This window comes from Carcharhinus amblyrhynchos, chromosome 12, assembly GCF_965287045.1.
Source record: "Carcharhinus amblyrhynchos chromosome 12, sCarAmb.v2.hapA, whole genome shotgun sequence".
In the NCBI taxonomy this organism is placed as follows: domain Eukaryota; kingdom Metazoa; phylum Chordata; class Chondrichthyes; order Carcharhiniformes; family Carcharhinidae; genus Carcharhinus; species Carcharhinus amblyrhynchos.
The window spans coordinates 86,824,792-86,847,471 of NC_137335.1; the positions used below are offsets into that span (position 1 = coordinate 86,824,792).

The window sequence follows — 22,680 nt, forward strand, 5'->3', positions numbered from 1 at the left end:
TATGTTCTTATGTAGATGAGGGGTTTGTCATTTTTAGAGAGATTGAACAGTTTAGGTCTATACTCTCCAGCATTGAGAAGAATGAGGGGAGATGAAATTGAGGTATTCAAGATTTTTCTACTTTTGGTACATTGGCCTTTATAAATCAGAGTATTGAGTATAAAAGTTAGAGTGTTATGGTAAGGTTATATAAGGCATTGGTGAGGCCAAATTTAGAGTATTGTGTACAGTTTTGGTCACGTAGTTACAGGAAGGATGTAAATAATGTTGAAAGAGCACAGAGAAGGTTCACAAGGATGTTGCTGGGACTTGAGAAGGTGAGTTACAGAGAGAGATTGAATAGGTTAGGACTTTATTCCCTGGAGCGTAGAAGAATGAGGGGAGATTTGATAGAGGTGTATAAAATTATGATGGGTATAGATAGAGAGAATGCAAGCAGGCTTTTTCCACTGAGGCTAGGGGAGAAAAAAACCAGAGGGCATGGGTTAAAGGTGAAAGGAGAAAAGTTTAAAGGGAATATTAGGGGGGGCTTCTTCACACAGAGAGTGGTGGGAGTCTTATGAGAAAGTAGAGGCATTGGTGGGGCTTTCTTAACTATGGTATCGGCATGGGGGGATCGGGACACCTAAAAACTTGAAGCTCTCGACCCTTTCTACTTCATCCCTGTCGATATAGACAGGGGCATGTTCTCCTTGACGCTTCCTGAAGTCGATGACAATCTCTCTCGTTTTGTTGGCATTGAGGGAGAGATTATTGTTGCTGTACCAGTTCACCAGATTCTCTATCTCATTCCTGTACTCTGTCTCATCATTGTTTGAGATCCGATCCAGTATGGTGGTGTTGGCAGCAAGCTTGAAGATTGAATTGGAGGGGAATTAGACATTGGCCTGTTACACACAGTGTACTGTCAGCTACAGGAGCTGACACTGACCCATACAAACTGTGCAGTACTGGATGGAAGTGAATCATTGGAGAAAGTTTCTCTCTCCACAGCTGCTGCCTGAGCTGCTGAGTATTTCTAGCATTTTCTGTTTTTGGTTCAGATCCCCAGCATCTGCAGTATGCTGCTTTTCAGTCTACTGGGACCTCTCTCGTTAGCCCTTTTCCCTGTGGCTCCTTCCCCACCATCCCAGTTACCTGTACATGATGATGTTTATGTAGCAGCTGTCTTGCTTGTAGCAGGGACTGAGCAGAATATCGTCTGCACGGACAAACCGGACCTCAACCGGGAAATGCACTCGCACATTGGGATTATTGTCCAACCAATCCTTTAGCTGCTCCAGAGCTGCCCCGGTTTGCTTGCTGTTTGAACCAACAAAAATCCATCAGCAGTGAAATATTCACAATTTCAGATTCCCCATTCCTAGCTCTGCATTCCAGGCTATAACTTAGTTTGAGTATCCATTGGCAGAGCAAGTATGGATATACAATTTACAAAGATAATTCATAAACACTCCATCCTTAGAGTTAACACAGGAACAGCAAGATTTGATCTGATTTATTATCCTCATGTATTAACATAGTGAAAAGTATTGTTTCTTGCATGCTATACAGGCAAAACATACCGTTCATAGAGAAGGAAAGATGAAGTTGCAGAATGTAGTGTTACAGTCATAGCTAAGGTGCAGAGAAAGATCAACTTAATGCAAGGTAAGTGCATTCAAAAGCCTGATGGTAGCAGGGAAGAAGCTGTTCTTGAGTCGGTTGGTACGTGACCTCAGATTTTTGTATCTTTTTCCCGAAGGAAGAAGGTGGAAGAGAGAATGTCTGGGGTGCGTGGGGGTCCTTGATTATCCTGGCTGCTTTGCTGAAGCAGCAGAAAGTGTAGACAGGGTCAATGGATGGGAGGCCGGTTTGCGTGATGGATTGGGCTACATTCACGATCCCGCGAGCCTTTTCTACCATACAGTTAGATGATGGCTCACCTGCACTGTGACTCCATTCATCTCCCTTTGCTCAGCAGTAACTCTGCCTGTCCCAAAACTGGGAGACTCGGAATGGGAGGCAGGGAGAAAGAGAAATGGACAAGTAGAAGAAGCAGAGATTGACACTTGCAGGAAAGGCTGGGAGAAGAGGGAAAAGGTTTGAGTGGGAAGGAAGCTGAGAGAGTGAAGGATCAAAACAAGTTAGAGGGAAGAAGAGAGGGAGATTGTGCAGCCGGACAAGGAGACAGGAACTGGGTGATGGTGCATGGGAACGGCTCCGAATACAGACACTGTGTAGGGAGATGGTTTTTACATGGAACAGCCCAAACAGGTACAGGGTGAAGGAAGCTGGTGCTTACATGGGAACTGCCCAGTCTGATACATGTTGCTTGAAGAGACAGTCAAAGTTGAAAGCCTTATCACTCCGCTTGACCTGCTCAACCTTTGTTGAGTAAAGCAGCCAATAGAAGAGGCGATTGATCCAGGGCACCAGGCGGGGGAAGAAGGCACTGCTCAAGAGATCAGAGCGTCAAAGATTAAAGAACAAAAGGGCAATTTTACACCATTCAAGCTTGCATCCACTATTTGCGAGAGTCAAAAGCATATCAGGAATTCTCAAGGAGTTGAAAGCATGCAGATATCTGAGGGTTGTGGGATTTGAGGAGATTGCAGAGATAGAGGAGTGAGGACATGGAAGTCTTTGAGGGGGAATGGGTGTGAGGCTATATCCCTGGTTCTTTTCCTATCTTGGTGATTCCCTTCAGTGTTGAAGATGTTGTGGGGGACCCACATACAGGGACAAGCTCTCAGCTTCAACTGATTAGGTAAAACTCGGTGACTACAAAAATTGCCATTAAAGGAAACAGACAAAGAGAGTGGCTGAAAGAGCTGGGATCTATTTATGGCCTGCACTCCTCTCACATTGCCTCTTGTGGTGAGGCATGAGTGTGTCTGTGTATTAGGGAAGGTGTGGATGTGTTTGTGTGTGTGTGAGAGAGAGAGAATGTGTGTGTGTGTGTGTGTGTGTGTGTGAGAGAGAGAGAATGTGTGTGTGCGTGTGTGTGTGTGAGAGAGAGAGAATGTGTGTGTGTGTGTGTGTGTGAGAGAGAGAGAATGTGTGTGTGTGTGTGTGTGTGAGAGAGAGAGAGAATGTGTGTGTGTGTGTGTGTGAGAGAGAGAGAGAATGTGTGTGTGTGTGTGTGTGTGTGAGAGAGAGAGAATGTGTGTGTGTGTGTGTGTGTGAGAGAGAGAGAATGTGTGTGTGTGTGTGTGTGTGTGTGAGAGAGAGAGAATGTGTGTGTGCGTGTGTGTGTGTGAGAGAGAGAGAGAATGTGTGTGTGCGTGTGTGTGTGTGAGAGAGAGAGAATGTGTGTGTGTGTGTGTGTGTGAGAGAGAGAGAATGTGTGTGTGTGTGTGTGTGTGTGTGAGAGAGAGAGAATGTGTGTGTGCGTGTGTGTGTGTGAGAGAGAGAGAATGTGTGTGTGCGTGTGTGTGTGTGTGAGAGAGAGAGAATGTGTGTGTGCGTGTGTGTGTGTGAGAGAGAGAGAGAATGTGTGTGTGTGTGTGTGTGTGTGTGAGAGAGAGAGAATGTGTGTGTGTGTGTGTGTGAGAGAGAGAGAGAATGTGTGTGTGCGTGTGTGTGTGTGTGAGAGAGAGAGAATGTGTGTGTGCGTGTGTGTGTGTGAGAGAGAGAGAATGTGTGTGTGCGTGTGTGTGTGTGAGAGAGAGAGAATGTGTGTGTGTGTGTGTGTGTGTGTGTGAGAGAGAGAGAATGTGTGTGTGTGTGTGTGAGAGAGAGAGAATGTGTCTGTGCGTGTGTGTGTGTGAGAGAGAGAGAATGTGTGTGTGCGTGTGTGTGTGTGAGAGAGAGAGAATGTGTGTGTGCGTGTGTGTGTGTGAGAGAGAGAGAGAATGTGTATGTGCGTGTGTGTGAGAGAGAGAATTTGTGTGTGAGAGAGAGAATGTGTGTGTGTGTGTATGAGAGAGAGAATGTGTGTGTATGAGAGAGAGAATGTGTGTGTGTGTGTGTGTGTGAGAGAGAGTGATTGTGTGTGTCAGAAAGAGTAGTGTGTGTCAGAGTGTGTGAGGTAGAAGAGTATGAGAGTGTGAGGATGTTGAGCTAGGGATATGTGTTAGTGCCTTGGTTAGTGTGTGCGTGTGACAGTTTGAGTGAGAGTGTGAGGACATGTTTGTGTGTGTAGTTGGGCTGGGGGTATATATCAGTGTCTTGGTCAGTGTGTGGTGTGTGTGTATTGGAGGGTATGTGCTGGGTTGGACGTAGGGTGTGAGTCCATTGTGTCTCTATTCAGCACCAGTCAAACCGATTTGAGTATTGGGAGATTTTGAGAATCTTGATTACAGGTGTTGCACTGTAATACTCCACCAGAGGGCAGTGCAATGTCACTGTTGAATGATCTTGTCCTTCACTGTATTTGGAGATTCATTCTGTGAGGGTGCAGCTCGCTTAACTCAGGAAGTGTATCTGCATTCCTCCCACTCAAAGCTCTATCATCACAACTTCACATCTCAATTGGTTTTGATTCTGATCAATAACTCGCAGTTACATTGCACCTCGAATGCAGTATAATTATATCATTATAATTTTTATCATTAACACAATACAACATCCCAAGGTGCTTCTGACAAAATCCAACACAGCTACATGAGGCAAGAATTGGACAGGTGGCCAAAGCTGGGCGGGGGGTCAAAGTGCTTGGTTTTAAAGAGCGTCTGAAAGGGAGAGGGAGAGGTGGAGTGGATCAAGGAAGGAATTCCAGAGCTCAGGGCCCAGGGAGCTGACGGTGCAGCCATCAATGGCAGAGTAATGGAAATCAGGGATGTGTAAGAGACAAGAACTGAAGGAGCGCAGAGCTGCTGGAGATGTGGGTGGCTGGAGGAGATTACAGAGGGGAGGGTGGGACGGTGAGGTGGGGGGGGCGGTGTGGGTAGGGGCAACGCCAGGGGAAGAGTTCAAAACAAGGTGGAGAATTTGAAATCTGGGAATGAGCAGACTCGGGGGGGGTGGGGGGAATGCATGTCACTGGTAACAGGGTGATGGGTGCCAGGATTTGGTGCCAGCTGGGACACGAGCAGTTGGGATCTAGAGGAAGTGGGATGTTGACCAGGACAGCGTTGGATCAAGTCTAGAGTTAACAAAGACAACTCCTTTATCTATAAGATTCACTCCTTGGTTCGGTCCTTGGCCGTCTGGGTCACATGTTTGACAATGAGGAGCGGTCATTGACCTTTGACCTGGGCTCCAGGCCAATGAGTGGAACTAACCTGATCCACAGGAGGAATTCCAGCAGGTAGTAACCAATGGCGTAGTTCCAGAACCAACTGGAATTGGTTTTAATCGGCTGCAACACACAAAACACACACATCATCAGCGCTGTGATAACGGGGAAATACACCCAGGAGACACACTCTGTTCCACTTGGATGGAGCACAGATTCTCTTCTTCCTCAGACTCATGGCTGCCAACATTCCTGCTGGAGCCTGTACTCCATCAACATTGTCTCCACTCCCAGGGATTGGAAGTGGATCGGCTCCCACTCAACAATCTGCTGACCCAGTTCCACCCGCATTGCCTGTTCGAGTGTGCACCAATCAGTGCTGAACCTTGCCAGTATCCATTTGGCTTGACCACAAAGGCTCAAACATTGCCTCAGCCTCTCCCAGCTCACAATCAGGCACTTCCAGTGTTGGGAGATGGTCGGGAGGGAGGGGAGTGTTGCTGGGATGGTGATTACAGGAAATGGATTGCTGCTGGATTTACTTCGCTCTCTAGCTCCGAGCTACAATGATCACCCAGTGCAGCCCAAAGCCCTAACCTGAAGTGTTGATGTGGAGATGCCAGTGTTGGACTGGGGTAGGGCACAGTAACAAGTCTCACAACACCAGGTAAAAGTCCAACAGGTTTATTTGGAATCACGAGCTTTCGGAACACTGCTCCTTCGTCATGTGTGTGTCTGAAATGTTGAGCTCTCTGAGAGAAATATTGACAAGTGGACAATAGAAATACAAGGCCAGCTAGCTCAGGAATACAGAGGTAAACATCTTTATAGGAGCAGGAAGAGACAATATGGCTTGTCAAACCTGCTCCACCAATCATTGTAATCAGGATTGATGATTAGTTTTAGCTCCATTTTCTCTGCCCATTCCCCATTTCCCTCAATTCCCTGAGAGACCAAAAATCAATCTGTCCCAGACTGAAATATTTTCATCGATCATTCACAATCCTCTGAGGTAGAGAATTCCAAAGATTCAAAACACTTTGAATAAACTCTTAGCTGTGTAGAGGAGCAGAAGGACCTTGGGATCCAGGTCCACAGGACCCTTAAATCGGCCTGGCAGGTGGAGGACGTGGTCAAGGAGGCGTATGGTGTACTGGCCTTCATTAATTGAGGGATTGAGTTTAGGAGTCGGGAGGTAATGCTGCAACTTTATAAGACCCTTGTCGGACCCCACTTGGAGTACTGTGTGCAGTTCTGGTCGCCTCACTACAGGAAGGATGTGGAAGTTATTGAGAGGGTGCAGAGGAGATTTACAAGGATGTTGCCTGGATTGGGAGGCATGCCTTATGAGGATAGGTTGAGGGATCTGGACCTCTTCTCCCTGGAGAGATGAAGATTGAGAGGCGACCTGATAGAGGTTTATAAAATGTTGCGAGGAATAGATAGGGTGGATTCTCGGAGGCTATTTCCCAGGGCTGAAATGGTCGCTACGAGAGGACACAGGTTTAAGGTGCTGGGGAGCAGGTACAGAGGAGATGTTAGGGGTAAATTTTTCACTCAGGGTGAAGTGAGTGGAATCGGCTGCTGTCGGTGGTGGTAGAGGCGAACTCGCTGGGGTCTTTTAAGAGACTTCTGGATGAGTACATGGGATTTAATGGGATTGAGGGTTATAGATAGGCCTGGTAGATAGGGATAGGATCGGCGCAACTTGTGGGCTGAAGGGCCTGTTTGTGCTGTAGTGTTCCATGTTCTAAATATTTTCTCACTATCTCAGCCTAAACGATCACTCCTTACCCTGAGACTGTGCCCCCCGTGTTTTAGATTCCCCAATCAGGGGAATCTCTCGGGGTTGATCTACCCTGAGGTAAATACTCTACTGCACGTTTCAGTGAGATCAACTCTGAATCTTCAGCCCAATTTAATCAGCCTCTGATCATTGGATAGCCCCCTCATCCCTGGGACCAACCCAATGATCGTTTGCTGTCCAGTCTCCGACACAAAATGTATTATTCCTGAGATAAAGGCAAAATACTGCGGATGCTGGAAAATCTCAGCAGCTCTGATAGTATCTGTGGAGAGAGAATAGAGCCAATGTTTTGAGTCTGGCTGACTCTTTGTCAGAGCTTTATCTTCTCTCCACAGGCGCTGCCAGATCTGAGATTTTCCAGCATTTTCCGTATTTATATCATTCCTTCAATGGGGAAGCCAAAACTCTGCAAGTAGTGAGTTGAGAAGCTAATTTTGACTAAAAACGCCAGGAAGGTTTCCACTGCAGTGTTTTTCAGGGTGTGTTATTGAGGGACCTCACTGTGAAAACTGTATCCTGTAAAACTCGTATTTAATACAAAATAAACCAGTTCTCTTCACAGGGTTGTTTTACAAATCTGTCTTGTGTTAAGAAAGCGACACACAATAGCCGGTGTGAGCGTCCAGCAGAGACAGTAGACGTTACCCTGACTCAGTAACACTGCAGGTTGACAGGGATGTGAGGGGCAGGACAGAACCAGAGAGAATTTCCAGCACAAAACACAAACCAAGCCCTCGCTGTACCTTGTCTGTGGGATCCGCATAGAAAACCGTGACCTTGTCGGTGTGAGGAAACCAGAAGAAACGGAAATACTCAGATGCTTTGAGGTGAGTGTCCAGATCATTCAGAACCTGCAGGAACAAGACAAGGATTCACTGACATCCCGGATTTAACATTTACCTTACCACCCAGGTAAAGGCTGATTCCTCAGTGTGGGATCTTGCTGTGCACAGATTACCTTCACTACAGGGTGACCGTGCTTCAGGACGGCTGCAGTGGCTGTGAGCTGACACCGAGAGCATGAAGGAACCTTTAGAAATACTCAGTTCTCTTCATTTATACATGTCTGACCTGTGATAACAGGGTGGCTCACAGAGTGTGGCCTGCATTTCTTTCTCAATTTTACAAACACAGAAAATCCTAGCAGGCCCCCCATCCAGCATCCCCTCCTTCCCCCCACACCCCTCCTTCCCCCCACACCCCTCCTTCCCCAGCCCCCTCTCCACCCCCTTCCCCAGCCCCCTCTCCGCCCCCTTCTCCAGCCCTCCCTCTCCGCCCCCTCTCCGCCCCCTTCCCCAGCCCCCCCCCTACACCCCCCCTTCCCCAGCCCCCCCCTACACCCCCCTTCCCCAGCCCCCCCTACACCCCCCTTCCCCAGCCCCCCCTACACCCCCCTTCCCCAGCCCCCCCCACACCCCCCTTCCCCAGCAACCCCACACCCCTCTTCCCCAGCCCCCTCTCCGCCCCCTTCCCCAGCCCCCTCTCTGCCCCCTTCCCCAGCCCCCTCTCCACCCCCTTCCCCAGCCCCCACACCCCCCTTCCCCAGCCCCCACTCCGCCCCCTTCCCCAGCCCCCTCTCCACCCCCTTCCCCAGCCCCCTCTCTGCCCCCTTCCCCAGCCCCCTCTCCACCCCCTTCCCCAGCCCCCACACCCCCCTTCCCCAGCCCCCACTCCACCCCCTTCCCCAGCCCCCACTCACCCCCCTTTCCCAGCCCCCACTCCACCCCCTTCCCCAGCCCCCCTCTCCGCCCCCTTCCCCAGCCCCCACTCCGCCTCCTTCCCCAGCCCCCCGTACACCCCCCTTCCCCAGCCCCCCCCTACACCCCCCTTCCCCAGCACCCCCCACACCCCCCTTCCCCAGCACCCCCCACACCCCCCTTCCCCAGCCCCCACTCTGCCCCCTTCCCCAGCCCCCACTCCGCCCCCTTCCCCAGCCCCCTCTCTGCCCCCTTCCCCAGCCCCCACTCCGCCCCCTTCCCCAGCCCCCCCACACCCCCCTTCTCCAGCCCCCCCACTCCGCCCCCTTTCCCAGCCCCCACTCTGCCCCCTTCCCCAGCCCCCACTCCACCCCCTTCTCCAGCCCCCCCACTCTGCCCCCTTCCCCAGCCCCCCCACACCCCCCCTTCTCCAGCCCCCCCCTCCGCCCCGTTCCCCAGCCCCCCTCTCTGCCCCCTTCCCCAGCCCCCCCACACCCCCCCTTCTCCAGCCCCCCCACTCTGCCCCCTTCCCCAGCCCCCACTCTACCCCCTTCCCCAGCCCCCACTCTACCCCCTTCCCCAGCCCCCACTCTACCCCCTTCCCCAGCCCCCACTCTGCCCCCTTCCCCAGCCCCCACTCTACCCCCTTCCCCAGCCCCCACTCTACCCCCTTCCCCAGCCCCCACTCTACCCCCTTCCCCAGCCCCCACTCTACCCCCTTCCCCAGCCCCCACTCTACCCCCTTCCCCAGCCCCCACTCTACCCCCTTCCCCAGCCCCCACTCTACCCCCTTCCCCAGCCCCCACTCTACCCCCTTCCCCAGCCCCCACTCTGCCCCCTTCCCCAGCCCCCACTCTACCCCCTTCCCCCGCTGCCCACCTCCCCCCCCATACTGTGAACCTCGTCCCATTTCCACTTGATTTCTGCTCTGACAAAGAATCATCCAGACTCAGTTCTCCCTCCACAGACCTGCTGCAATTTTCCAGCATTTTCTATTTTGCTTTTAGATTGCAGCATCCGCAGTTATTTCCCAGGGTTAGATCATAGAATAGAATAGAATAGAATAGAATGCCTATTATTTACCCATTCTGTACTTTTAGACCCAGCTGAGACGTGCTGCTTGCTGTTATGTGCAGTAAATTTTTAAGCTGGTAATAATTTTATCAAACTAACAGTCTGGTGAGTTGTGGTTTCCGCCGCAGCTATCTCAGCAGTTGTAAAAGCTTGATGGTAATCTAATCACCATTGATTCTGACGTTCCACTTGGCTTGACTCCAGATATCTAATCTCATCTACCACTGAAAAAAAATCAACAGAGGAGCCAGCCTCAAACCCTTCCCTAAATTAAACTTCACATCAGCTCAACGTACACCAATTAGAAGTTTCCAGCAAAGCTTGTCAAACCCTCAACCTAAATCTGCTCTCAAGATCAAGACCACCTTGTAATTGGCAGCAATCATCTATTTCCAATTCCGCTATGTCAGAGTACGTAGTTTAAAATGATGGCCTTTTCAGTCCTCCATTCAATAAAATATCACACTATTAATAAGGGAATTATATTCTAATCTGATGTTTCAGAATAGTTCTTTGCGTTCGAAAAACAAATAATCCTATAATTCACATTAAACAACATCAGCATATTTTAACAATCTGATCATTCGAAGTGTGTTTGAATTAAGAGTATGTTTTACTCTAAATCTATCTATTCAGAAATATGTTGTGACATTATAGACCTAACAGGACACTTCAAAAGAGTCACCTGGAGGTTCAGGGTAACATGATATTCAAGGTGGCAGCTACATTGAGGGGAAAGATTGCAAAGCATACAGGATTTTGGGCTTCATAAGAAATAGGAGCAGGAGTAGGCCATCTAGCCCTTCGAGCCTGCCCCGCCATTCAATAAGATCATGGCTGATCTGAAGTGGATCAGTTCCACTTTCCCGCTTTCTCCCCATAACCCTTAATTCCCTTGTCTATCAGAAACCTATCTACCCGTGACTTAAATATATTCAGCGAGGCAGCCTCCACCACTCAACGGGCAGAGAATTCCAGGGATTCACCACCCATTGAGAGAAGAAGTTCCTCCTCAACTCCGTTCTAAACTGCAACCCCCCCACCCCCCCACCCCACCCCCTTTATTTTGAGGCTGTGCCCTCTAGTTCTGGTCTTCATAAACAGACATAGGATCATCGAGGTTTACAGCATGGAAACAGGCTCTTCGGACCAACTTGTCCATGTCGCCTTTTTTTTTAACCACTGAGCTAGTCCCAATTGCCCACATTTGGCCCATATCCCTCTTACCCTTGTAATTGTCAAATGCTTTTTAAAAGACACCATTGTAGCTGCCTCTACTGCTGCCTCTTTGGGCTGCATGGTAGCACAGTGGTTAGCACTGCTGCTTCACAGCTCCAGGGTGCTGGGTTCGATTCCCAGCTCAGGTCACTCACTGTCTGTGTGGAATTTGCACATTCTCCTCATGTCTGTGTGGGATTCCTCCCACAATCCAAAGATGTGTGGGTTAGGTTGATTGGCCATGCTAAGAAATTGACCCTTAGTGTCCAGGGATGTGTAGGTTAGAGGGATTAGCAGGTATGATACGGCGGTAGGGCCTGAGTGGGATTGTGTTCGGTGCAGACTCGATGGGCTGAAGGGCCTCTTTCTGCTCTGTAGGCTTCTATGATTCTTGTTCCAGACACTCCCCACCTCTGTGTGAAAAAATTGCCCCTCTGGACCCTTTTGTATCTCTCCCCTCTCATCTCGCCAAGTCCCAGTAGCATCCTATTGAATGAGCACAGAAGCAGGGAGCTACGCCGAACCTTTCTAAAGCTCTGATTGGACCAGAACTAGACTATTTTATCCAGTTCATTTTCAGGAGGGTGTGAGGGTGTGGACGGAGATTTCCCAGAATGGTTCTGGAGTTTGGGAGGGGGTTGGGTTTTAGCTTGAAGGTTGGATTGGAGAAGCTGGGGTTGTTCCCCTTGGAGTAAAGGAGAGTTGATAGAGGTGGACGAGATTATGACAGGATTGGCTAAGGTGGACAAAGAAAAATTGTTCCCGTTAGCTATGTGTTCCCATGGTAGAAGGGCTAGGAATGTGTGTGTGTGTGTGTGTGTGTGTGTGTGTGTGTGTGTGTGTGAGAGAGGGGGGTGGTGCGGGGATGGAGAGAGAGAGAGTGGGACAGGGAAAGGGGGGGGAGAGAGACAGGGGGAGGGAGAGGGAGAGGGGGAGGGAGAACATTTTTAGGCAAGCTCACTCAAATAGCCTGGAACTCACTTTCAGGTGATGAGAGGGAAGCCGGTCAGTGTTTCCTGAAGGAGATCGGAAAGGCACACGAGCAAAATGAGAAAAGAGCAGGAAAATAGCACTGACTCTGCCCAGAGCCAGAACAGATATGATGGGCTGAATAGCCTCCCCTGTTACCTAATGACTTTTTGCAATACAGAAAACAAGGGCTGGGAAGAGTTTGCAGAAACTGGGAGCTAATACATTTGATAATGCTGGCAGAGAAATAGAGCAGAAGGAATGAGATGGAGCAAATTGAAAACCGTTCTGGCAGAATGTCATCTCAACCTGAGCCTGGGGGACAATCAGCATCAACAGGTTTATGTGGGTCACTGTCCTCAGGCAAACACTAAAATAATGCAGACACTTAGACAATCAAATTAACAGAGCGTTACTAATAGGGAGACAACACTGAGATACAGCTTCATCGAGCTGTAGTGAATTCCAGATTGACATTGCCTCATTTATGATTGTCTGCAGAAAGAGGTCATCAACCCAGCTTCTCCCAGAAAGACACAGGAACAACGGAGTGTCTGTATAAAAGATTAACTCCTACACTCCTGTCCACACTGAGGCAGTGAAGGGCTAACAGTTAACAGGGACGATGCAGTTAATTAAACACAAACATCTCCTCGAAAGAATAATTGGAACTGAGCTTTAATTGAAAAAGGGAAAGGAGAGAGAGGAGCTGATCGAGGGAATGACTTCATTCACGTGTCTCTTGCTGTCACTTCCTGTACCTGCACAAAGTGAGTGGATGGGGAGGAGGTTGATAAGAGTGCGGATTGATTAAAGGGAGGATCCCCCCCCCCCGCCCCCTTCCGCAAAGGGCTGAGGAAAAGATAAATGATGTGGGTATGCCAGCGTTGGACTGGGGTAAACACAATAAAAAGTCTGACAACACCAGGTTTTAGTCCAACCGATTTATTTGATAATAGACTCACAAGCTTTCGGGATTAGCCCCTTCGTCAGGTGAATGGAGAGTTCTGGCCTCAGACATATGCTCTGTCTGAGGCCAGAACTCTCCATTCACCTGACGAAGGGGCTAATCCCGAAAGCTTGTGAGTCTATTATCAAATAAATCGGTTGGACTAAAACCTGGTGTTGTCAGACTTTTTACTGTGAAAAGATAAATGCCAGATCTCAGGGTAATCTTCCCTGAGACCCCGCTTTGATCTGAGTCCCATCTTGTCAGAGTGACTTCTTCTAGCAGAATCATCTCACCAGTGATTTATTTATGTATTAGTCACAAGTAAGGCTTACATTAACACTGCAATGAAGTTACTGTGAAATTCCCCTAGTCGTCACAGTCTGGCTCCTGTTCAGGTCAATCCACCTAACCACCACGTCTTGTGGACTGTGGGAGGAAACCAGAGGAAACCCACGCAGACACAGGGAGAACATGCAGAATCCGCACTGACAGTGACCCAAGCCAGGAATCGAGCCTGGGTCCCTGGCGCTGCGAGGCAGCAGCGCTAACCACTGTGCCACCCACATTATTGGTGTCACAAGTAGGCTTACATTAACACTGCAAAGAAGTTACTGTGAAAATCTCCATGCACTACCCTCCAGCACCTGTTCAGGTACATTGGCCATGCTAAATTCTCCCTCAATGTACCTAACCAGTATGTCTTTTGGACTGTGGGAGGAAACCGGAGCACCCGGAGAAAACCCCCACTGACACGAGGAGAATGTGCAGACTCTGCAGAGACAGTGACCCAAGCCAGGAATCAAACCCGGGTCCCTGGCGCTGAGAAGCAGCTGTGCTCACCACTGTGCCACCCCTAGGCTCAGGAGCTGGCGTGGTAGCTACTCTCTGAGATGAGATTGCTGGCTAGAATGGAAAGCTGGGTGAGAGTGAAATAAAATCTGTTCCTTGTTTGAAAAGTTGTACTTGCTCAGACCACACAGCAAGCTTCCGGAAGGAAATAGAGGTGAGTACACCATCCTATTCATCAATGTCAATGAGGCAGCAGACAGCTCATTAGCATCATTCATCATTCCAATAAATTCCTGCACTAATTATTAGTCCTTTCCACTGTCGCACTCGGCACTTTGCCATTTGAAGGAAAGGAGGTCAGTTTGTGTGTGTTACGTGAGGCTGACTGAGATTGGCTCAGAAACTGCAGCATTTATACACCCCCCTTCAAACTCCGGGTATAAAAACAGCACAAACAAGGAAGTTAAATCGAACCTGTATAAAACACGGGTTCAACCTCAGCTGGAGTCTTGAGTCCAGTTCTGGGCACTCACATTAGGGTAGGAGGTGAATTATTCAGGAGGGAGAGTGCCCACACCGGTCACAAGAATGGTTCCAGAGATAAGCGAGACAGATTGGAAAAGTTCCAAAGTGTCAAGTTTGTTGTTCCTGCACTCCTCCTGTCTCCACAGAAGCTGTCCGGCCTGCCGAGGTTTTCCAGAACTTTCTGTTTTGATTTGAGATTTTGGGCATCAGCAGAGTCTCACCAATTCCTGGGAATGTGTGGTGTTTGGCCCCAGGGTGGTAGCGGATGCTGAGATCCCGGTATATCTCTGGATTGATCTCAGTATGTAGGAAGAGAGCGATGGGAATGGGGACAAATCCCAGCCTTTGAGAATCATCCATCATTCGGTTAGTTATGGGCAGTTCCAGCTTTCCACTCCCAGGCTTTTCTCCTCAACCAACATTCCTGCCTCCCGGGTAAGGATGGATGCCTCACTTTGTGGAAACATTCCTGGTGAAGGTTGCTCCAATCTCCCATTCCCCTTTCCTGAATATTTTCCTTCACTTTTCTCCCAACTGGCTGAGCTCCATTTCTAAGATTGTTCTCCATGTTTATTCGAATTCTCTCTGTAGAATCATTGATTCATTGAATGGAAGCACAGGAGTCCATTCAGCCCATCAGTCTATCCTCTCCCTCACTGAAAGATCTTTTATTTTCTTCCCATTCTCCTACCTTTTACTCAAACCGATTTCTTTCGGTGATTTTTTTTTCTCCACTTTCTGTTTAAATGTTATTTCTGCTTCCACCATTCTTTCTCATCACTCATTCATTAATCTTAAATCGGTGTCTTCTCCTTCTCCACTGATCAATCAGCTTTTCGGTGAGGGTGGGAGTGTTGCCAATCCATTCCCCACTACCGCCCCCGTGCCTCCCCAACAACCCCCCCCCCGCCCCCGAATAACCCCAGCATTGCTCACCCCACCCATGATCCAGACTGCTCCCTTTGTCACGCACACAATGACCCAATCCAGACAACACCCTCAGAGTTGCTGGTGTTGGACTGGGGTGAGCGCAGTAAGGAGTCTCACGACACCAGGTTAAAGTCCAACAGGTTTCACCTGGTGAGAGAGCAGCGCTCCGAAGACTCCTGATTCCACTGTTGGACTTTAAGCTGGTGTTGTGAGACTTCTCGCAGACAACTCAAACCACTTTAACCAGCTTCCAAACTCCACGGGATGGAGAGCAGAACCCCCCCCGTTTCCTGTGGGCAATGTCTGAACCATTTCCTGGATTGATGAGTGGTGTGAATCCAGTTTGGATCACTCCACAGTCACATTCCAACACTCCCTGTTAGATTGACAGAGAGAGGCAGAGACAGAGACAGAGAGAGAGTCAGGCCCAAGATATATGACTGGAACTGGCTCTCACGTCAAACCCTAAATGCCAGTTTGATTGGATCAGAGGGTAAGTGTCACTCTGTGTCCTTTACCCAATGATTGACTGGTGGGAGGAGGGGTGGGGAATGGGGGAGGGGGTAGAGTGGGAGGGAGGGTGGGAAGGAGAGTGTTGGGAGGGGTGGATGGGGGTGTGGGGGAGATGGAGGTAGGGTGGAAGGGAGGGCTGTGGAAAGGGGGAGTGGGAGGGGAGGGGGAGGGTGGGGGGGATGGGGAGGGCGGGAGAGAGGGAGGGGAGGGAGAGGGGGAGGGGGAGGGGGAGGAAGGGAGCGGGCAGAGAAGGGAGAGGAGAGGAGGAAGGGAGAGGGCAGGGAGGGAGAGGAGGAAGGGGAGGGAGAGAGGAGGTGACGTAGGGAAGAGAGGGAGAGAGGGGAGGAGAGGGAGAGGAGGGATTGAGAGAGAGGAGGGAGGGAGAGAGGAGATGGAGAGGGGAGAGTTGGGAGAGTGAGAAGAGAGGAAGGGAGGGGAGAGAGAGAGAGGAGGGAGAGGAAGGAGGTGAGGAGAGAGAGGGAGGGAGGAATATTTATCCTTTCTGTTCATTGCTCCTGTTTTCAGCCTGTCATCACCAATGGCATTGCCAATTAGGAAAGTGAAAGCAGGTTTTAGTTACCCATAGTGACCAGGCCCACAAAAATTCACTCAAAATCAAATGGCTTTAAATATCTATTAATTATTCAAAATACTTTTAAAAGTAGTGAGGATGCACCATCTATAAAATAAAACCGGAAGACTGCCCCAGGCACACAGTGCTCGGGTTGTTATCTCTGATCAAAGCCTCCTGCTCACCTTCCATCCACTTCCAGATCTTTCTGCAGGAATCCCCCGCATCTGCCACTGCGATTCTGAACTTGCTGCTAATTAACTTCATCGTTAGAAACTGTCACACTTCCTCTTTGAATTTCTTTTCCAGTGAGGACCCACTCATCTTCCTACGTCCTTCCCAAATCTGTAGGTGACTCTATCCTTTCCTGCATTATACCAAAGGCCATCTGTAGTTTTATTGACTGTCAGACATGCTTATCTCTGATAAAATTTATAACCAATACCGTCTAGAAGGACAAGGGCAGCAGATACCTGAGAACATCATCACCTTCAAGCCACTCACCGTCCTGACTTGGAAATATATCGCTGTTTCTTCACTGTCCCTGTGTCAATATCCTGGGGCTGCCTCCCTACCAGCACTGTGGGTGTATCTACTCCTCAGGGACTGCAGCGGTTCAAAAAGGAAGCTCACCACCATCTCCTGAAGGGTGAGTAAGGATGAGTAATGAGTGCTGGGTCTAGCCAGCGAGGCTGAGGTCCATGGACAGGTGAATAGAAGTTATAAAGTGTATCTCACAAATACCTTACACTGGAAGTGGATGTTATTGAGTAACAGATGGGGAGGATTTAGAAGTTTGGAGGCCTCCCAAAGCATTTGACAAGTTAGTCTTTAAAAGGAGAAAGGAAGAAAGCAGAAGATCCCAAAGAATTGCGGCAGAATTCTCCGGGTGTGCTGATCTAAAAGCTAAAAATTTCCACCCGATCATCAATGGCGTTTCACATTCTCCACGACCCGCCCGGAGTCCAGTGGTAGGTGGGATGTAGGAGTTCTGGCCTTGGAGTGCAGTGGCTGAGGGATCGGTGTGAGACAGAGGAGCAGAATGTACAGGAATGAGGAGTAATCCAGGAGTGAGGCTGTGGTACACATCTGGACAGTCAGTCAGGTTAACTGTAGACATTCAATAAAGTTTCTGATTGACAAGAAGGTTTTTGCATGAATCCTTTCTCTACATCGTGTTGTTGGTCTGAGGATCCTGTAAATTGGGTTCCCACAGCGGAAAATTTGGAGTTTTATTGAATATCAAGAGAAGCAGGTGACAATCAGATCACCTCTCATCCCAAATGGGAAGGTTATTTCCAAAAAGCTGCCTTACCATTAAAACCAGAAGGAAATCTCCCTCTTTATCATTCTCACAAGATCAACCTTTACAGCCCAGATAACTCTTTATACTGGGAGATCTATCTGGACAGAATCACAGTGAATTATCTCTCAGTGACTGCCAGAGAAACTTACTGCCAGTCCCAGACTTCCACAGGGTCGCCATTGGTGAAAGCAAACACAAATACACACAGCACAGCCAATCACCAGGGAGAGTGAACACACAACTTAGCCAATCACAAGAGAGAATGAACAGACAACACAGCCAATCACCAGGGAAAGTGAACACACAATGCAGCCAATCACCAGGGAGCGTGAACACATAACGCAGCCAATCACTAGGGAGCGTGAACACACAACGCAGCCAATCACCAGAGAGAATGACCAGACAATGCAGCCAATCACCAGAGAGAATGACCAGACAATGCAGCCAATCACCAGAGAGAATGACCAGACAATGCAGCCAATCACCAGGAAGAATAGAACATAGAACATAGAACACTACAGCACAAACAGGCCCTTCGGCCCACGAGTTGCGCCGATCACATCAACACCTATCTATAACCCCCAATCCCATAAAACCCCATATACTCATCCAGAAGTCTTTTAAAAGACCCCAGTGAGTTCGCCTCCACCACCACTGACAGCAGCCGATTCCATTCACTCACCACCCTCTGAGTGAAAAACTTACCCCTAACATCACTTCTGTACTTTCCTCCCCGCACCTTAAACCTGTGTCCTCTCGTAGCGACCATTTCAACCCGGGGAAATAGCCTCTGAGAATCCACCCTATCTATTCCTCTCAACATTTTATAAACCTCTATCAGGTCGCCTCTCAACCTACGTCTCTCCAGGGAAAAGAGACCCAGTTCCCTCAACCTAACTTCATAAGGCATGCCTCCCAGTCCAGGCAACATCCTTGTAAATCTCCTCTGTACCCTTTCAATAGCTTCTACGTCTTTCCTATAGTGAGGCGACCAGAACTGCGCACAGTACTCCAAATGAGGCCTGACAAGGGTTTTATAAAGTTGCATCATTACCTCCTGTCTCCTAAACTCAATCCCTCGATTAATGAAGGCCAGTACATCATACGCCTTCTTGACCACCTCTTCCACCTGCGAGGCTGATTTAAGAGTCCTGTGGACCCGGACCCCAAGATCCTTCTGCTCTTCAACACTACTAAGACTCCTGCCCTTGATAGTGTACTCGTTCATCCCGTTGGTTCTGCCAAAATGGACGACTACACATTTATCCGCTTTGAAGTCCATCTGCCACTTCTCCGCCCAGTCCTGCATCCTATTTATGTCCTGCTGCAACTTTTGCCATCCTTCCAGACCATCCACAACACCACCGACCTTTGTGTCATCAGCGAACTTACTTACCCATCCCTCCACTTCCTCATCTAGGTCATTTATGAACAGACAACGCAGCCAATCACCAGAGAGAATGAACAGACAATGCAGCCAATCACCAGAGAGAGTGTATAGACCCAATGGTATAAGGCAACATTCTGTGCAGACACGGCTTCCACGTTGTCAATCCACTGCAGAGCTGTGATGTGATAACCTTCAGTACCGGGCACCAGATCCCCGATTTTCCATGTGTCAGATGGTGAGGTATATTACAGTTCACCCAGAGGGTCCGAGTTGCCATGGCAATGTACACTTTTCCATTTATGCTGTAGTTTGGAGCAATGGATGGTGATGATAGACTCCTGTTCCTCTCCATCACATGGCTGACCAGGAATCTCTCTCGGTCTTGCTGCCACCATTAGCATGTGTTGGGAGGATTTACAGTTTGACATTCCCCCTGTTTGACCATGTTATAGACACACCTGCCTTGGAGCGAGACTCAAATCCCAAAGTTCCTTTCTTAGAGGCAGAACGTTACCCACAGCACCACAAACTCTCACAGAATAGAGACAGCTTGTCACTAATATAAACCAGTCTGTAAGTATCACAACCCGAGTCACCAACATACACTCATTACTCACTATTATTCTCAATGACTGTGAAAGGAAGCATACCTCAGTGAGGGTTTTTGGGAACTGTTGCTGATGAACTTTGAAGGCGGGTACACACTGGATCGTAACATTTAATACCACTCCCAGGGAGCCAAGATGCAGACGAGTAGCCTGAAATAACTCACGGTTCACAGTGTTGGAACATTCTATGGCATCTCCTGCTGCCGTCATTAATGTCATTGCCACTATCTGAAAGAAGCAGAACTAAGTTAGAAGTGCTCGCTAACTATTAGTTACACAGCTGTGAGAATTGACAATTGATACAAGATTTGAAAGATTTTAAAGTGTTTGATGAAGGGATGTGCTCCATGGACGCAGAGGAGGCTCTTTGGCCCATCTCGTTGACGCATGAAAGGCCCTGACTTGCTCACTTAATCTGCTTTGCCAGCATTTGGCCCATAAATGCCTTGAATGTTATGGCGTGCCAAGTACTCATCCAGGTACTTTTCAAAGGATGTGAGGCATCCTGCCTCTGCCACCCTCCCAGGCCACACTCTAGACCATCACCACCCAGTGGTTGGTTGTGTAATATGATGATCGGGAAGTTCTTGACTAATCACAATGATCAAACTCAAACAAATACGTTGCTGGGAATGATAGAATCAAGGTTATGTCACTGGTCTAGGAACCCAGAAGCCTAGACCAATGGGCTGCAGTGATGAGTTCAAATCCCACCATGGCAGCTAGGGGAACTTAAATATAATTAAGAAAAAAACCCAACATTTGAAAAGAAAAGTTTCTATTGGTAAAGTGCAATTAAGAACCTCTCTGGATTACTAATGTTCTTCAGGAAGGAAATCTGCTGTGACTCTGGATTTGATTGACGCTTAATTGCACTCTGAAATAGTCCAACAAAACACCCAATTGTCAAGTGCTTGGCTCAGCACCATCTTATTAAGACCGGGCAATAAATTTAACCCTGACCGTGACACGAACATCCTGGAGTGAAGAAAAGAAATAAACCCAGATATGGCTGGTGGGAATCTGGAATGTTCAGCCTGGGAAGGCAGGGGACAACCTTTAAAAAAATATTTGGATGAGCGCTCGAAACATCCTAACGTTCAGGGATATGGGACAAGCATTGGAAAATGGGATTAGTGCAACTTTAGTTATTTTCAGTGCCGACTCGATGGGCATATTCTGTGATTATTGCCAGAATTTTGCTAACATGCCGGCCCCTGAATTGGGGTGGGCAAGGCTCACAACGTGGCATTTTCCATTGGCATCGGGTGGGATCTTACGAGCGTACAACTCCATGAGACAAGGAAAACTCCCATTGATGGAGAGTTTTGGGAACCTTAGGTCCAAAGTGTCAGCCATTGTGTTCCAAAATGCTACTTTCTGAAAGCATTGTAAGTCACATCGTATAAATCAAACCATCAAACTCCTGGATTTGTGCAACCTGCTCCATAATTAGATTCTGTCAAAGAGTCACACTACCCGAAATGTTACCTCTGTTTCTGTCCTCACAGATACTGCCAGAGCTGCTGGCACATTTTCTGATTTGATTTGAGTGGATTGTAATGTGGACTCAGGGAAGATTGCTTCCCGGGTCTGAGCTGAGAACCACACGGGGAATTACTCCAGGCTGGGCCTTTGGCTCCCACAACCTGACAACATCGGCACAATGGGGAAAGGCCACACTATGAGGCCTTTTAATGGAAGCAGACCGAGGGCCCGGGAACTGCAGAATACCCTGGACCTGCGTAACTGTGTGCCAGTCTGAGCAATAACGGCACACAGTAAAACCTGAGGCATGTATATAGTTTGAAGTTTTGAAATGTAATGACTGTAATTTTGTTAAGGGCTGTAAAACCCTTTTTTCTGCATTGTTTATAATTTTTAGACATGTAGGGTTGCAATGGTTTGATTAAGATTTTTATGAATAAAGCATATTTTTGAAATTAAAAAAAAACCTGACAACATAAAGCTCGGACTGGAATCGAGTTCCCTAAATGAAGCTGGTACCTGTGTAGCCAGAATGCCATGCTGGATGCCAGTGTTGTGGGTGCCAGTTCCAATCACACCACCAAGAGCCACATCAGACACAGCACCGATACTGGAAGAGTAACAAGACACATTTGTTAGGGCAAACGCAACCTCATTCCATCAGCCACTAACCACAGCAGCTGATAATGGTGATAGCTGGGAGGAAGGAGCCTTGTCTTTCCTTGAATTGAGCAGGTTGGGGGGAGAGGAGGGAGGGGAGGAGTGGGGAGGGGAGGAGGAGGGAGGAGGGGGGAGAAGAAGGGAGGAGGGGGCAGGAGCAGGGAGAGGGGTGGGGGGGCAATCAACAAGACCTTAAAATCAGAGCTAGACCACTGAGGCATGAAAGACTCCTTCACACAAAGCGCCGTGAACATCTGGAACCCTCTCCATTGAAAGGTTGGGGATGCTTGGGGTCAAATGGAGTGTTCAGGATTGAGATAGGTGAAGTTCTTTTTTGTGAGGTAAAGTTTTGGGATTTGGGAAATTGTGGAACCCGGACACTGCAGAAGGAGGCCATTTGGCCCATCGAGTCTGTACCAACAACAATTCCACCCAGATCCTATCCCTGAAACCCTACATATTTCCCCTGCTAATGCCCCTGTTGCTAAGTGTTAATTCAGCATGGCCAGTCCATCTAACCCGCAAAAATTTGGATTGTGGGAGGAAAGTGGACATTCCGGAGGAAACTCGTGCAGACACAGGGAGACCCTAGTCAGGTAAAGTTGAGGGGTATGTCAGTCACGTGATCTGACTGAACTGGGGCAGCATGGTGGCACAGTGGTTAGCAGAGCTGCTTCATAGCACCAGGGAGCCAGGTTCAATTCCCAGTTTGGGTCACAGAGTGTGGAGTTTGCATGTTCTCCCCGTGTCTGCGTGGGTTTCCTCCAGGTGCTCCAGTTTCTTCCCACAGTCTGAAAGACGTGCTGGTTAGGTGCATTGGCCATGCTAAATTCTCCCTCAGTGTAACCAAACAGGTGCCAGAGTGCGGCGACTAGGGGATTTTCACAGTAACTTCATTGCAGTGTTAATGTAAATCTACTTGTGACACTAATAAACAAACTTTAAATTGAACAGATATAAGGGGCTCAAATATGGGTTCAAATGTCAACCCGACGTCAACATTTAATAAAACCATCATTGAT

General features: G+C 48.6%; 1 protein-coding gene across 1 annotated transcript in view; it reads right to left on the reverse strand.

Annotated features, from left to right (window-relative positions):
- Window positions 1-22,680, reverse strand: part of LOC145351193 (L-gulonolactone oxidase) — a 39,923-nt gene that overhangs the window by 2,052 nt on the left and 15,191 nt on the right. Inside the window, exons 5-10 of the mRNA XM_080200880.1 lie at window positions 21,518-21,608; window positions 19,553-19,738; window positions 7,712-7,819; window positions 5,208-5,284; window positions 2,285-2,434; window positions 1,138-1,302 (exon numbers count right to left, since the gene is read on the reverse strand). Coding sequence (XP_080057006.1) covers window positions 1,138-1,302; window positions 2,285-2,434; window positions 5,208-5,284; window positions 7,712-7,819; window positions 19,553-19,738; window positions 21,518-21,608 — 777 coding nt within the window. The remainder of the gene's footprint in view (window positions 1-1,137; window positions 1,303-2,284; window positions 2,435-5,207; window positions 5,285-7,711; window positions 7,820-19,552; window positions 19,739-21,517; window positions 21,609-22,680) is intronic.